Here is a 15253-nt window from a genome sequence, read left to right as displayed (position 1 = left end):
GCCATTCGGAAACATATCAAATAGATCTTTGGACATCATAGATACGCATCAAAGCCATATGAAACAGCTTATGGAAGTCAAGGATATTAGCCATCCTAGTGGCTCTAAGAATAGGAATTTCTTGGAGATCATATATATACGTCATTTGCTCGTTTCATAAAGATCATGCCAAAGAAAGAAAAGGTAAGCCTTACATACCTTGCCCGCTTTCTACGCTACTCTGAACATAAGCCTTTGGCTTCGCAAAATCTACAACAATATTCATACATACCAAACATTAGCCATAGCACTTAAGAGTCCAATTCTAAACCAACACTTTATTTACAGAAATTTCGGCAGCATCTCCCCTGTAAATACAACAACCCCGAGAATCCAACTCAGCCAAAATACAACAACAGATCCAAGAATTTAACTCGGCCAAAATATCAACAACAATACCAACAATTATTCTAACATTAGCAACAATCAATTCAAAACGCATACTAACATTAGCAACTTCTTTCTACAAACTTCAACGGCGTTTCACTTATATTCACTTCATATTTGCTCACACATTCAAGTACTAATCCGAAGCCATTCAAACAATATTCGAGAACACTTCAACAATCCGCCTTACATTTCAAACGGCCAAACCAACATACCATCCGAAACCTTTCAAATTCAACAAGAACAACAACAATACGTTTCTTCCTTTCAAATTCATGAATTATACTAACAATTCACACATTAACAACATTACCTTCCATAAATACAAAAAGTGACATTAAAATCACATTAGCTTCTAAAACAACTCTCCAACACTTACAACTTCACTAGAATCATTAAACTTTCATTTCCATCGTGGATTCCATTATAACAACAACCAAAATACTTAGGAAAAATTGATTCATTCTTTTCCATACCATACAATAACCATACGGCCACAACACATATATCCATATTTTCATGAATTTCACCCATTTCTACATACTACAACATACACAACCATCCATAACATATAAAAGAAGGTTAAATCTTACCTTTTTCCACTTACTTCCCACTTGGCTATGATTATGAACTTGCAACAAATAGAGGTCTTCTTGCTCCAACAATTATACCACGTTAAAGAGGACCTTCAAATTAGTTGATTTGCTAGAAAAACTATTTTTTGATCAAGGTTTTCAAGGGGTCGCTTTTGGTGAGCTATGGCCGAATGGCCTCTTTTGCCTTTCTCCAAATTTCTTGAATGTTCTTAAGTGTGGAAAAGATGAAAAATGATATGTGGTCATCCATTTTATTCACTTATACTATAATTCCATGTGGGCCTTGGCCCACCCAACATTGGACGGCCACATGGCCTTTATTTCAAGCCCATCTCTTTTTTTTTGTCTTGTAATTCATGAGAATTTATTTTCTAAATTCCAAATTTGCCCTTAGCCTTCCTCCACATTTCTATGAGTCATCTTGCGAATTTCCATTTTTACCCCTAGCCTTTCTTAATATTTCCACATCAAAATTTTCATAAACAATTTGTGTGCTAAACAAGGTCAGAAATATAGCCTTACTCTTCACTTCCCGCAATTATCTTGAATTATCCGGATGTACAAAATGTGGGATATAACAAGAGTGATCGATATAATTAGCATCCTCACATTGTGGCTGCCCCTCTAGATAAGCTTCTTCCGAGACTTGGTACATTCCGGAAGCATGAGATGGCATCTCTTCGACAACATTCACACGTTTAGCTTCTTTCTCCGTAAGCCTCTTTGACAACAAATCCACGGTGGTTTGCAATTGAGCAAAAGCATGATCTCGGTCATGATTTTCTTTGGCTACCACGGCAGCAGAGGGACTACCATATGACAGGATTTCACTATCACTTGAGTGCCAAGCTTGATTGTGGGTGGTGAGCTTATCGAGCAACCTGGTGATGCTGACAAATGATTTGTCCATGAAGTATCCCCCAGCTGCAGTGTTGACAACAATTTGATTCATTGTATCTAACCCCCTGTAGAACTTCTCGGTGAGAATAGCATCCGGAAACCCATGAGTTGGAGATTGAGCTAGATAGTACTTGAAACGCTCCCATGCTAAATATAATTGTTCCCCCGGAAGTTGTTTGAACTCAAAGATCTTATCCCGAAGCTCAGCCTTTTTGCTTGGTGGGAACCACTTCTTCAAAAATGTATTGGCTAACTCGCTCCAGGTATGAATAGAATTGCTGGGGAGCTTCACATACCATTCCCTTGCTTGGCCAGCCAAGGAATATTTAAAGACATGTAACCGAAGTGCATCAGCAGAAATAGCACCTTGGGATTGTTGAGCACACACATGCAAGAAGTTCTTCAAATGTCGAAGTGGACAATCCTCCGAAGAATTTCGGAAATAACCTTCAAGTTTCAGCAGCTGATAGATAGAACTATCAATTTTGAAAGTAGCATTTCCAGTTCTAGGAGGAACCACAGCAGAAGCATAATCAGCTTCATTGATGAATTTCGCAAATATATTTTCATCCTCATCCTCTTCTGGTGCAGGTGGGTTCACTTGGAGTCCACCTTGGTTTCCTTGATTCCGATTCTGTCTCTCTGCCATGTTCACCTGGTTCACCACAACAGCAAACAAGGTGTGATGGAATAGAAAAAGTTTTAAAGAAGAGTACACAACAATCAGTAATTTCTAAACTGTATTCCCCGGCAATGGCGCCAAAATTTGATACGCTCAAATTACACCTATTAATGGTGTAAAGCGGACGTTGTCAAATATAGTAACCCAAACAAGGTTGGGGTCTAATCCCACAGGGAATATGGAGATAAAAGGATATTAATTGTATGCGATACTAGTCTTTAAAGGCTTTAATCCTATTTCGAATATTTTGAAAAGAGATTTGGTTTGTATTTACTATTTTGAAATGTTTGGAATTTGTTTGGATTTGGAGAACCAAAGTTGTGTCCCCGCGATGATTAGATGTTATGCTATGGGTGTCAATATGATATATTTCTAATGGGTCGAAGTTATGTATGCACTTAATCTCTAATACACTTTCTAATATTTTCTAATAGTTAGAAAGTATTTCTTTTCATGATTTTCCCAAATGCAGAAAAGTTATAAATAAGGTTGATTAAATATGCCAAGTAGAACACATCTTATCCCTAAGCGAGTTCATTAAACGAGGGTTAGCGCCCCGAGTCCTTGTTATATTATTTCAAATCACACCCTAGTTCATCTTTCCAAATAAACTAGGGTTTGTGCATGAACAAGTGTTTTCAACCACTTAAAGAACAATGAATACGAGAAATAATAAAACACATCACAACCCATTATATATATATGAAATGTTAGACACCCATTACATAGCACCCATCATTTGGGTCCACAACTTTGATTAAAGAAACTACTCACACATTATGGTCTCAAAAGTAGTAAGCAATAAATGAGACATAAAGCTTACAAAGTGTAATAAAGATGATGGAAAACGGAATCTTGGTGTCTTCTTTAAGCTCCAAAAGGGGAGTATTCAATGCTCACCCACCAATGGAACTTTTCACGTGGTTACAATAAAATCTGGCTGCCAAAATTAACCTAAAATGTTCTTTAAATAGGCTCCAAAAAACGCACATCAGCTACTGACAAAATTTTCCCCGATAGAAAGATCGATGGACCGTCGATCATTCGACGTTCCGTCGATTTCTCCGTCCTTTGTTCCTTCAGCAATGTGTTCCATTCGACGGTGTCGTCGACCAGTTCGACGGTCTGTCGAGTATTCCGTCTTTCTCTCTTCTTGTTGAGAGATCCTGCTTGACGACACAAACGATGAATCATCGATCAGTTCGACGCTTAGTCGATGCCTCCGTCCTTTGTCGCCTTAAACTTTGTCATCATTGGAAAATCGAGCTTATTGACGCTTCAAAGGACGGTTCGTCGGCTGATCGACGGAACGTCGATTCTTCATTTCTGGCCAATTTTTCTTTTGTTCTTTGCTTTTTGCTTTTGGGCCATTGTTTTCCTAAAACACAACAAAACATATTAACGAGAACTAGATTTACTTGAAAACAACCAAAATTCATAGTAAAAAGGCGTCGAATGTACCACAAATCTGTGGCACATCAGTCGTCGTCGTGGGGAAGCGGGACATTAATGAGGAACACCGTAACGGGAGCCCGCTATAGAGAGACCGCTGCAGCGAGGCTTTGATCGCTGCAGCGGTCGATGCGAGGCAGAATCAACATTTTATATTCTTTATTCCAAACCCATTCGCCACATAACACCCAAAACAATTTCCAAGAACTGCTGTGGAGAAATTCTACGGTTAGGGCTAGAGTACTCTTGAAAGGTAAGTCTCAACCCTTGAATTTGTTAATTCCATCATCATGTTAGTTTCCAGGAGTATTGAAGGTCTGTTAATGGTGAATGAAAGGGATAAAACCCTAGAACTTAAGGAACCTTTGATTAATGAATGGGTTATGGATTTTATTGTTGTTTAATCATGTAGGAGTATAGATTATCACTTCCTAGGACGAGAACTTGTCTAATAATGGTTGAACTTGTTGTTTGAGACTTAGGGTTTCATACAGATGATAGCTTTGGCATAAAGGGTTAAATTGATTAGAAAACCCATGAATGGGGATAGTATGATGGTTTGGGGTTGATGTTATGATGAATTCAAGCTTAGTAGTAGTTCCTCCAATTGAAAAGGATAGAATGTAGTTGAGTTCTTTTCCCCAATTGTTGTATTGTTTGAATAGATGACTCGAATACTCATGTAGCGCTATATTTCTAGACTTTGAACGTACGGAAGCTTTACGAAAGGGAAAAGCTATTGCGGAGTGACTGCTTTATTCCAGTTCGGCTTTTAGGTAGGTTACGGTCTACTTGAGTTAGACTTTGATTAGTTTATTGTATGTGTTACGAAATTGATAGGAGAAGCATGATTAGGGCTTCGGACATAAAGTGTGGTTGGTAATTCCTACAGTTTGATATTGATTGATTAATTATGTGATGAACTGATATGAAATGATAAAAAAGGAGTTCATAAATACTCTTCTTGTTGACTTGGAGGAATCCCTTATTTATGTTATTGATTCTTGAGCCTTGATATGACTTGTGACATGGTGACTTGTGTTCCCTGATATTGATTTATTGATTGTTCTCATTCCTTAGTGATTGTGGAACGGAAATATATTGTGATGAGAAAGATATTATAAATATAAAAAGGCACATTTCATAGGGGGTGAGGATGTGGCCTAATGATGGGCTCGTGATCCGAGGTCAGTTCCAGAGCGAGTGGTACATGGACGCCATGGATCCCCTGCAAGTCATGACTAATGGGTCAAACATTACCATTTAGCATGTGCGTATAGATATGTGATAAAGTTGAGATAATTTGTGGTTTACGATTGTGTTTGGTGATTTCATGAGTTGAGTTACTCTATTTGATTTCTTCTCGTGTGGATTTACCTTATCTCTGTGTTGGCTGATATTTCGGTGTTGGATGATTTATGTTGATAGTTTCTTAAGGTTATGTGATGTTGTGCCTATCTGTCTATCTTATTTATTTTGTGATTGTATGCATGATATTAATCTTAGTCGGCCTATGATATCTACCGGTACATAGTGTTTGTACTGATACAACCTTGCTGCATTCTTTTGAGTGCAGATTGTGATCTAGAGGCATCTACGAGACCTCATATTTAGTGTGAGGCCAGTTTCCGCTAGATTCGAGGGTGAGCTCTTATCCATGCCAGGCTGCCTGAAGATCTTTCCTATTTTATTAGATGTCTATTTCATTTCACACATTTATGTTATTTTTAGACAATTAGTCACTCTTTGGACAGTTATGTTTTAGAGTCCTTGTATAATAACTTTCGGATTTTGGGGTTGTATTAGTTAGGCTTCTGTAGATTTTATTTATTTATGGCATGACTAGACATTCGGAGTTTTTTTTTTTTTTTAATATCTATTGTATACTTGAATGTTTTAAAATTGGCTAAGTAATGTGGTAATCGTTTGGATAGTTGGTTAAGTAGATGGTTCGCCCACTAGGGGATTTGTGTGGGTGCCACTCACGACTGTTTGGGTCGTGACACAAGCACACAACAAAACTAATTTTTTTGTATGTCAACTCATAACATCAGCCCATTTATGTAATTAATACAAGGGTAAAATGAAAAAAACTACTTTTAATTTTATATTGATTAAATAAAATAATAAGTACTCCTTCTATTTCATTTTACTTGGCCCTTATACTAAAAATAGATTTGTTTCTTTCACTTGTCCATTTTAGCAAATCAAGAAAAATTTATTGGTTTCTTCCGATACTACTTATATGATTAAATAACTATATAAATTACTAGTAGTCAAATTTAGATTTTCAAAGCATAATTAATAAGATTATTTTTAGTAAAATAAACCCCTAACAAATATGTTTTTTTAAAGGGAGTGACAAGTCAATGTGAGTCAAATCTATCTATCTATACTATATTAAAAGCATGAACTCCAAAACTTAAAAGTTAAATTACCTAAATGCCCTTTTTATTTACTTAAATAGTATATTTAACTAAAACTCTCTTCTTATTTACCAGATACCCTATTTATTAGTAAATAAATAAAAGCTAGAAATAGAGGCCCTATTTATTACTAATAAATAAAAACTAGAAATAGAGGCAAACATTCGTTGCTATACGCCTATACCTATACGAATAGTCACCATAAACATTCTTACGTTGTTTTGAACAAAAACCTCTTGATTGGAGAGGAACTAAACAATGTTTCTCTTGGATGTTGATACCACCAAATGCTTCGATGGAGCATTGCAAAGATATTTGCAAAATTTACCCAATGTAAAAGCAATGTCTGCCTTCTTCAAATCTTCTTTCTTTTTAAAGTTTCTACATATATCTTCATATATAAATTTGATGTGCTTTTATTTATTTGGTTTAATTGTTGGCTGGCTGAAATTATTACGGTGGCTAAATTACAAATTAGTGTGTCTTGATACATATTGAATATTTTAGTGCTTTTTGGTTCGCTTTAAGTCAATCGTTCCGTTCCTTATTATAAAACATATTTTATTTCGTTGGCATTTCTACATATTTTGCAAATAAAATTTCATTTTTTAAAAGCTAATTTTATTTTTACAGTTTTGTCAACTGTTTCAATTTTTACTTTGAAATAAATGTAATTAGATCAACAACAGACTATAATATATAATTAAAAATTTGATTGCCTCTATAACTACAATCGGGAGCAAAGTCTTGGCAATACGTACACTAAGAAAGCTGTCTCCACTCTCTAAGCACGAGTTAAAGCTTTTAACAATGATTTTTTCAACATAATTACAATTGACAAGTGCGTGTGTGCAGTGTGTATAATAAAAATATTATTCTTAGATTAAAAGAAACAACTAATTTTACTTAATTATCTCAAACTAAGTATCACTCTCATTATGTTGAATAATGGAGAAGATTCTAAAACAAACATTGATTTGCAAATAAATATTGTATGTTCACATGCTTTTACAACCCAAATAATAATTCTCCAAATATTCATATGATTAAAATTCAACATTTGGCATTACAAATTGTATAACAATAACATGAGATAAACATGCAACGCAAGTTCAAGACTAATAAATGAAACGGAGGCAGTGTTCTGAGACAGAAAGGATGACAAGTAAATAACGAAGAGTGGGAAGGTTACTTTGGTAAAGAAAGGAAGATAGAAAGCCAAGACATTCCACGTCGGAGTTCAATCATTGTGGCACTTGACTTTTGTTGTGGTCCAAAGTCAAATAAGATTCGAGATGGGGACCACGACTAACTGACTTCTAGAAATCAAAATTCATGGTACTCATAAGTTTTCTCTACATGCAAGCAATTTCACTTGGCTGATTTATGTTGTTTCTTTTTGGTGTTGTTTGTATATTTGAGGGGATTGGTTCAGGGGCGGATTCAGAATTTTTATCCAGGAGGTTCGAGAAAAATAATAAAAGTTAAACATAAAAAATAATGCTATCACGGAGAATTGAACCTTGGACGCTGGAGAGAATTTTGAACACCCTGGACAGCTTGAGCTAACCCTTTGTATTTGTTTAGAATATTCAAAATTTATATACGTACATAAACACAGTACCCTATCTATATACTGTAAGTCTTTGTCGAGGAACACCCTCCCGCCCCCCTCAATCCCTCCCTTGCTTGGTTGCTTCATATATGATTCTGCTTAGCTACCTTCACAGGTCACAGTGTTGTACCTTTTCATCATCCTCCAATAATAATCTAAACCTTTGAGGGTCATTCCTGTGATGGTAAAATTAACCCATGAAAATTCAATTCACGCAACTCATTCAAATTTAGGCGGGTCAATGACTTATTTATTTATTAGCTTAGTTCATTTTAGCTAAACTCATTTCTTTTCTATCTTCCCACCAGCCCCCTTCCCCCATTGTCTCCCTTTGATGTGATGTAAAACTCATTTGGAGAAAAGGCACTGAGTGCTGCAGATACTGTAATCACCATTGCCACACTTAGAAGACCCTTCCTGGTAACACAAGTGGGAGGGTGGGGGTACACTCTACTTGTGTGAAATAGAGAGACTGTTTCTAATAGACTGTCGGCTCAAGAATTTTTGTGTGTTGGTGGAAAGAAGCAGGCCTTGGCAATATACATAAGGTAACTTTTTTATTGTTTATGTACATATAGATTTTGAATCCCCGAACACAAGATTAGAGGTTGACTCTGTAGTTAAGGGGTTCAAATTTTACCTTGACTTTTCACTACATTTTTATTTTTCAAACTGTCTTAGTGAAAATCCCGTATCGGCCTTCAATGAAGGGAAAGGTGGAGAATGAAGATGCTGGGGGATGACGAAAGTGGTGAAAGTAATGGGGAATTGAAAAAGAAAAAATATGAATTTTCTTAAATAATTTATAATAGAAAATTCAATGTGGACACTGATGCAGTGTCATCCACATAAGAAGACCAAAAGAAGAAAGATTCCCTTTTTTTTTTTTTTTTTTTTTAATTGAAGGCCTCTCATCAGTTGACTAGCATTTAGGAACAAACAAATTTTCCAGCTTATTTTATAGCAGAGGGAGACCATATGATTGCAGTAACTTTATAACTTTGATGTAAGGAATATACAAATACAATGAACTCCATATTCCATTTTGAAAAGAGGAATTATTAAGTCCTCTGTTCACTGGAGGGAGATGGCACAAGAAGAAGAAGAGGATGGCCTTGTTTACACATTGGATGAAGCACTCACATCAGTTGGAATTGGTAAATTCCAGTATATGGTGATGTGTTATGCGGGTCTTGGTTATATTGCTGAAGCAGCAGAGACTCAGATTCTGTCATTTATAGGACCTGCTCTAAGGTCCCAATGGGCAGTTTCTCCTACTCAAGAAAGCCTTATGACTACTATCGTTTTCGCTGGCATGCTAATCGGAGCTATTTTTTGGGGCTCCTTCTCAGACACTTACGGAAGAAGTTAAGAATATAATCAAATGAACAAGTTTTTATTTTTTGCGATATGGGAACTTAGAAAGAATCAATGCTGATCTAATTTCATTATCTGTTACCCGGAAGGGTCTTCTAAGTGTTGCAATAGTGATTACAGTATCTGCAGCACTCAGTGCCTTTTCTCCAAATTATAATTGGTTGCTTGCTGTGCGGATGATGGTTGGATTTGGAATAGGTGGACAATCTGTATATGGATCTTGGTTTCTTGAATTTGTGCCTCCACAAAACAGGGGCATGTGGTCGATTATCTCTACAGGTTTTTGGACAACTGGAACAATACTTGAGGCTATATTAGCTCTGGTACATTACATCCTTTTTCTTTTGCTCTTTTTGGTCTGTAGTGCAATCATGTTTAGCTTAAATCTATGTCTGGCAATGTGAAGTGCTTGTTTTAGCAGCATTTGGAATCATCTTCTAGCCTTTACTAATTTAATTTTCTAGATGTGTTTTTGGTTGTATCAATTAGCTTTACTTGATGTCTTCTTACTTGTTGATCTTCTACTTGGTCACGCATCCAAATGCTACCATCTGCATAATGTGATAATCTTCTATTTCCACATTGAAACACAGAAGCAGTCAAAGTAGCTAGTAGCAACTCTTCTCTGCAAGTATGTAGGACTAGTGACATATGTTAGCTAGAACAATTACTACTGATTCTTCATTCTAACCTTTAGGACAGTCTAATCTCATTTAAGTGATGATAATATTATTAACCCCTCAGATAGTACCATGCAAACGAAACAGTAATTGTTGTTAGTTATCGAAATTCTGCCATAATTTCATATAATATTATTGAGTGCCACTATCAAAATACGCTTCACCGAACAATGAAAAACTTATGGCAATGTCATTGTTTATACACAACAACAACATACACAACATATTCCCACAAGTGGGGTCTGGAAGGGTGGGGTGTACGCAAACCTTACCCCTACCTTTGTGGGGTAGAGAGGCTGTTTCCAATAGACCCTCGGAACTTATGGCATTCTCATTGTTTATGTTGCAGATAGTTATGCCAAGATTGGGTTGGAAGTGGTTACTGGCTTTATCATCCATACCATCATTTGCAGCACTTTTGTTGTTTGTATTTACGGTAGAATCTCCTAGATATTTGTGTGCCATAGGTAGAACAAGAGACGCCTGTGATATTCTGAAGAAAATAGCCATGGTCAATAAGACACAACTTCCCCCTGGAAAGCTTGTCTCTTCTCAACAGACTGAGGAATTGCTTTCTCCTGGAAAAAACAAAATCTCAAGTCTTAAATCTGGCTTCTCATCCTTACTTGTGCTTTTGTCCCCCACATTACGTAGAAATACCCTCCTCTTATGGGTGGTTTATGGTGGAAATTCCTTCTCATATTATGGCATTATATTGCTGACCTCACTCTTTAGCAGTGGACAATGTCAACACTCGGCAATTGCTTTGCACACGAACAATGATCAGAGCCTTTACACAAATGTGCTCATCAATAGTCTTGCAGGTAAAACAATCTTCCTTTACTCCTGTCATATTCGTCTCAACTAATAATTAGATAATTTTCTTTCACCTAATATATTGTAGCCAATTACAAGTTGTAAAATCTAAGTTACCCTATTTGGTCTCTCCCTGGGATTCTTTTATCAGCTATAATGGTGGAGAAAGTTGGTCGGAAATTCACTATGGCACTTATGTATGCTTTATGCTTCCTATTCCTTTTACCACTTCTTGCACCTCAACTACCTGCTTTGACTACTGCCTTTCTATTTGGTCCTCGTACTTTCATCCTGGGAAGCTTCGCCGCTGTGGGTGTCTATAGTCGAGAGGTAACCATCAATTCCTTATCATTATGCAATTTCTAGACATGAAAACTCTTTCCTGTTTCCGTCCAATCAAACTTAATGCATATATAAAAAGTTTACTTCAAGATATCAAGGTTACGTTTCATTTGTTTGAAGAAGCTAAAATCTTTCCAATCGATCTTAGGCCTCTAATAAGGTTTAGAGTGGTTTATATTTGGGAACCACCTCATTCTCAAGCCAGGTGCACGTATTGATTTTGAAAAGAGAGTAGAAACCTTATCCAATTAGTACTGCAGCTCTCTTCTTCTTGTTTGTTGTTAGTTCATATGTTTAACAACTACCTCGTCGGTGTAGAAGAGAGTTCTAATTTGAAAAATGATAATGGAGTTCTAAAATGGTTTATTTTGGCATTGGTACTGATGTTGAAATGTGTGTGAGTTCTTAAGCAAATAATATTAGAATGCATCTAGTTCATGTGAATCATTTGTGTTTTCTGATTCTTAATCAGTGAAAAGAAAATTATGAGGTGAAGGCCTATTTTGTGACATCTTTTTATGAAGTATTGCCTTGGTATCTTCGCCAATTTTCTGTTGGCTGAGAGGTATGAGTATATGATACCGTTTGGAGAGTCTGCCAATACATGTTGTCAACTACTATCTGAGTGGGACTTAATGTATAATGAGGTTCCGTTCTTGGTTTTCTGATTTTAGTGCAGAGTTGCCTTCCAAGATGCATCTTTCGTTGTCAACTGCTAAAGTTGTGCTGAATTTTAAGGGCCATTGGCCCTTTAAAAGCAAACGCTGCTCAAAACCTCTTCTGGAGACTTCAGTTTGTCATTTTATTGTCTTCTATGCAGATATATCCAACTTCTATAAGGTCTACTGGTACTGGAGTTGCAACTTCTGTGGGAAGAATAGGGGCCATGGTTTCTCCTATTATTGTCGTGCAATTGGTAAGAGGGTGCCATCAAATGGCTGCAATCATATCTTTTGAAGCAGTTCTAGTTTTATCAGCAGCCAGTGTTATGCTCTTCTCACTAGAGACAAAGGGTAGGGAACTAGTGGATACTCTTGTTGTCTAAAGTTTGGACTTATTATCATTTTACTTGTATTGAAGTTCTCTCCACATTGGAGAGGAAAAGAAATGAAAATATGTTGGTACTCTACTATAAGTTTTTGTCTGATGTGCTATTATTCAAAAGATCAACTTGTGTAGAAGCAGGCGTTTTACTAGATAAAATGTTAGTACTCTACTGGAAGTTTTTGTGGGAAAATTGTCTGGTGTCCCCTTGTCTCGCACACTTTTGGATTTACACATGAATTAGTTGATGCATTTCAATCCTGTGATTAATGTTGAATGAATAACCAAAAGATGGGGAGAAAAATTAACATTAAGAAATTTTAAATAAGAACTCTGGTAACCACGACATTTATTGGCACTTTTGCCTGCTCCAGAATTTTTTCTCTTCAGCATGTCCCTATGTTTCACTTTCCTCCTTCTGGCCCTTGTTGACTTCAGCAGCCTCCATAATGTGCAACAACTTTGTCTTGCATTAATGACCAATGTAGAAACACAGTTCATTTCTCTCAAGGTATCGTAACTGAAAATGGCCATTTTCTCTCCTTCAAGTACTTCAAGCTGAAGTGATCTGTCATGATAAGTAAATGGGAGGATTGCAGGTGGTGCCTCCACTTTTTGATAGCAATCTGGTAAGGCTAGTATTTGTTGCTTTCTACATTGGCCCTTTGTTAGGATAAGGAGTTAAGGATAGCACGGAACTTATTAAAATAGTGTTATAAGATAACAATAACAAAATAATATGAGACCAAAATTAAATGGAAAGGAGCAAAATTTACCATATCAACCGGTATTTCAACTATCTTGGTGAAAAATGAAAACATATTTTTACTAGGTACAACTAAAATACTTGTAGAGACCATGCCATGCTTGTTAAACCATGGTAAATCCGAAATTCAGCCTCCAAGCCCCATGACAGAGCAATCAATAGAGGCTTTATCATTTATTGTTGATGGTAATGGAGTTTAACCTCCTATATATAGTCAACCAATTTCTTTGAGATTTGAGAGTAATTTTCTGAAACTCTACTCACAGTTACTTTCATATCTAGAAGTAGGAATTGCCATTTCCGGTGACAATCATATAGGATTGGAGCTATAGGAAATCTCTGCCAGCCCGAATTGGTTTTGAAGTGATGGTGACAATTTCCTCATCCGGCCACCACCTTTTCCTTCCTATATCTTGTACTAGTCTCTCCGCACTTGTGTTGCACGTGTATGCCGAGTTATATTATGTTCTACTTTGTAAAACAATATCATTAGTATTCTTAAGATAATTTTTCGGATAAATAATTATACAAGAAAAATTAAAGTCCAAATTTCTATGAATGATCAATGTGGATTGTCATCGTAAGGAGACTTATTTGCCCATGTCAAGATGAATAATTAAAATTTAATAATTATTTACATGTAATTTTTAAACTTGTATGTTCCTTTCATCTGTTTTGACTGCTCTGTCGTGATCAGGATTCTTATCACCAACATTTGATATCCCTCTTAAAGTACAACGTAAAGTTGTCTATCACTCCAAAAGTGACACGTAAAACCCCATAAGTTTTAAGGCTTACAATTCAATTGGTAGTTAATAACAAGTTTAAAAATATAATTAGTCGATCTCAAAATGAATATGGACCTAGACGAGGGTGAGAGCATAATTGGGACTTGATAATATGTACGAGCTCTCGTGGGGAGAGGAGTTAAATTAGCAGATGACGGTTTGTGTTGAACGAGAATTTAAAAGATAAGTCATAGATTATATGGGAATACATATCAAAAAATTTATAATCAAATGTACATGGGAATACGTATTAGAAAAGATACATATAAAAAACAATTTTCTTTTCTTCAAATAATAGCATCCAATGAACCAATGTAGATTTATAATGACAAAGTTACGAGGAATCACCTTTTTATTCGGACTGAGCAAGTAACACTCAAAAAAAAAAAAAAAAAAAAAAAAAACTCAATTTATTGAGAAAATTTATCCGCCCTTCACGCGATTATGAAAACCGTACTAAATTAATAAAATGATCATCTTTTCCTCACATCTAAAAATTTAAATAATCAAAAAATAAGTTGTACACACCTAAATTTCTTACTCTCATTACCTTATTAAATGCTTTTTACAAAAAGAAGATGGGACTTTTAGTTGTAAATTTACTTTCGATATTTTATTTGTTTTGAGAAGATTACAAATACATTTTTCCTTTGATCTCAATCATTTACGTTATGTTTGGAACTCCATCAGTAAATATTAAGGAAAATGACCTAATAATACCACCTAAGACACTGTATACGGTAAAAATCGGGTATCTGCTGGACTGGTGAGACCGGTGACCGAGGGAAGAAAGAAACGAGCACATGCACGAAGACTTTCTTTCTGGACCGGAGGAGTGTTTGGATCAAAGAGAGGGAAGACCTTCATTTGGTCCGGTTTCTTCATAGCCGAGTTGATCGTGGTCGTTCCTCCGTTTGATCGTGGCTGTTAGTCCGTTTGATCGTAGCCGTTGGTCCGGGAGATCCGTTACGCGATTTCCACGCGTCGATAACGTCCTGCCATGTTCAACTGCCAATCGTACGGGTGTCAGACCGTACGGCCAACCTAATCCATTTCAGAGTTTTTCTTTATTTTTTAGTTTCTCATGTTGTATGAAGCCCATGGGGAAATACTATAAATAGGACTCATTGCCCTACGTTTGAGGGGTTGGCTTCCTCATATCAAGAACTCTTGTAAAAGCAAAAGATATATAAACTCTCTCTCTCTCTCTCTCAAACATCTGATTTCGGTCTAAATTTATTGTGTTCATCTTCGGATCTTGTGCAATCAAGCGATATTCAACATATTAGCATATACGTTTGGCGCATACCATCAGTTGTTATTTAGATTATTTATAGTGGATT

General features: G+C 36.2%; 1 protein-coding gene and 1 non-coding gene across 2 annotated transcripts; both read left to right on the top strand.

The window, feature by feature from the left end:
• The first annotated feature begins 2020 nt into the window (after positions 1 to 2020).
• On the top strand, positions 2021 to 2126 carry LOC132620604 (small nucleolar RNA R71). Its single transcript, XR_009575045.1, has one exon. It is a non-coding gene; the product is annotated as a small nucleolar RNA R71 (small nucleolar RNA).
• Positions 2127 to 7678: 5552 nt separating this feature from the next.
• On the top strand, positions 7679 to 12620 carry LOC132618702 (organic cation/carnitine transporter 7-like). The gene is made up of 5 exons (XM_060333710.1): positions 7679 to 9463; positions 9558 to 9797; positions 10504 to 10976; positions 11096 to 11300; positions 12133 to 12620. Exons 1-5 carry the CDS (start codon positions 9185 to 9187, stop codon positions 12355 to 12357), a joined length of 1422 nt encoding a protein of 473 aa, XP_060189693.1. The 5' UTR covers positions 7679 to 9184; the 3' UTR covers positions 12358 to 12620.
• Positions 12621 to 15253: the final 2633 nt, after the last annotated feature.

This window comes from Lycium barbarum, chromosome 11 (assembly GCF_019175385.1).
Source record: "Lycium barbarum isolate Lr01 chromosome 11, ASM1917538v2, whole genome shotgun sequence".
NCBI lineage: Eukaryota > Viridiplantae > Streptophyta > Magnoliopsida > Solanales > Solanaceae > Lycium > Lycium barbarum.
The sequence above is the reverse complement of the archived record's forward strand: the minus strand, read 5'-3'. Positions and strand labels throughout refer to the sequence as shown.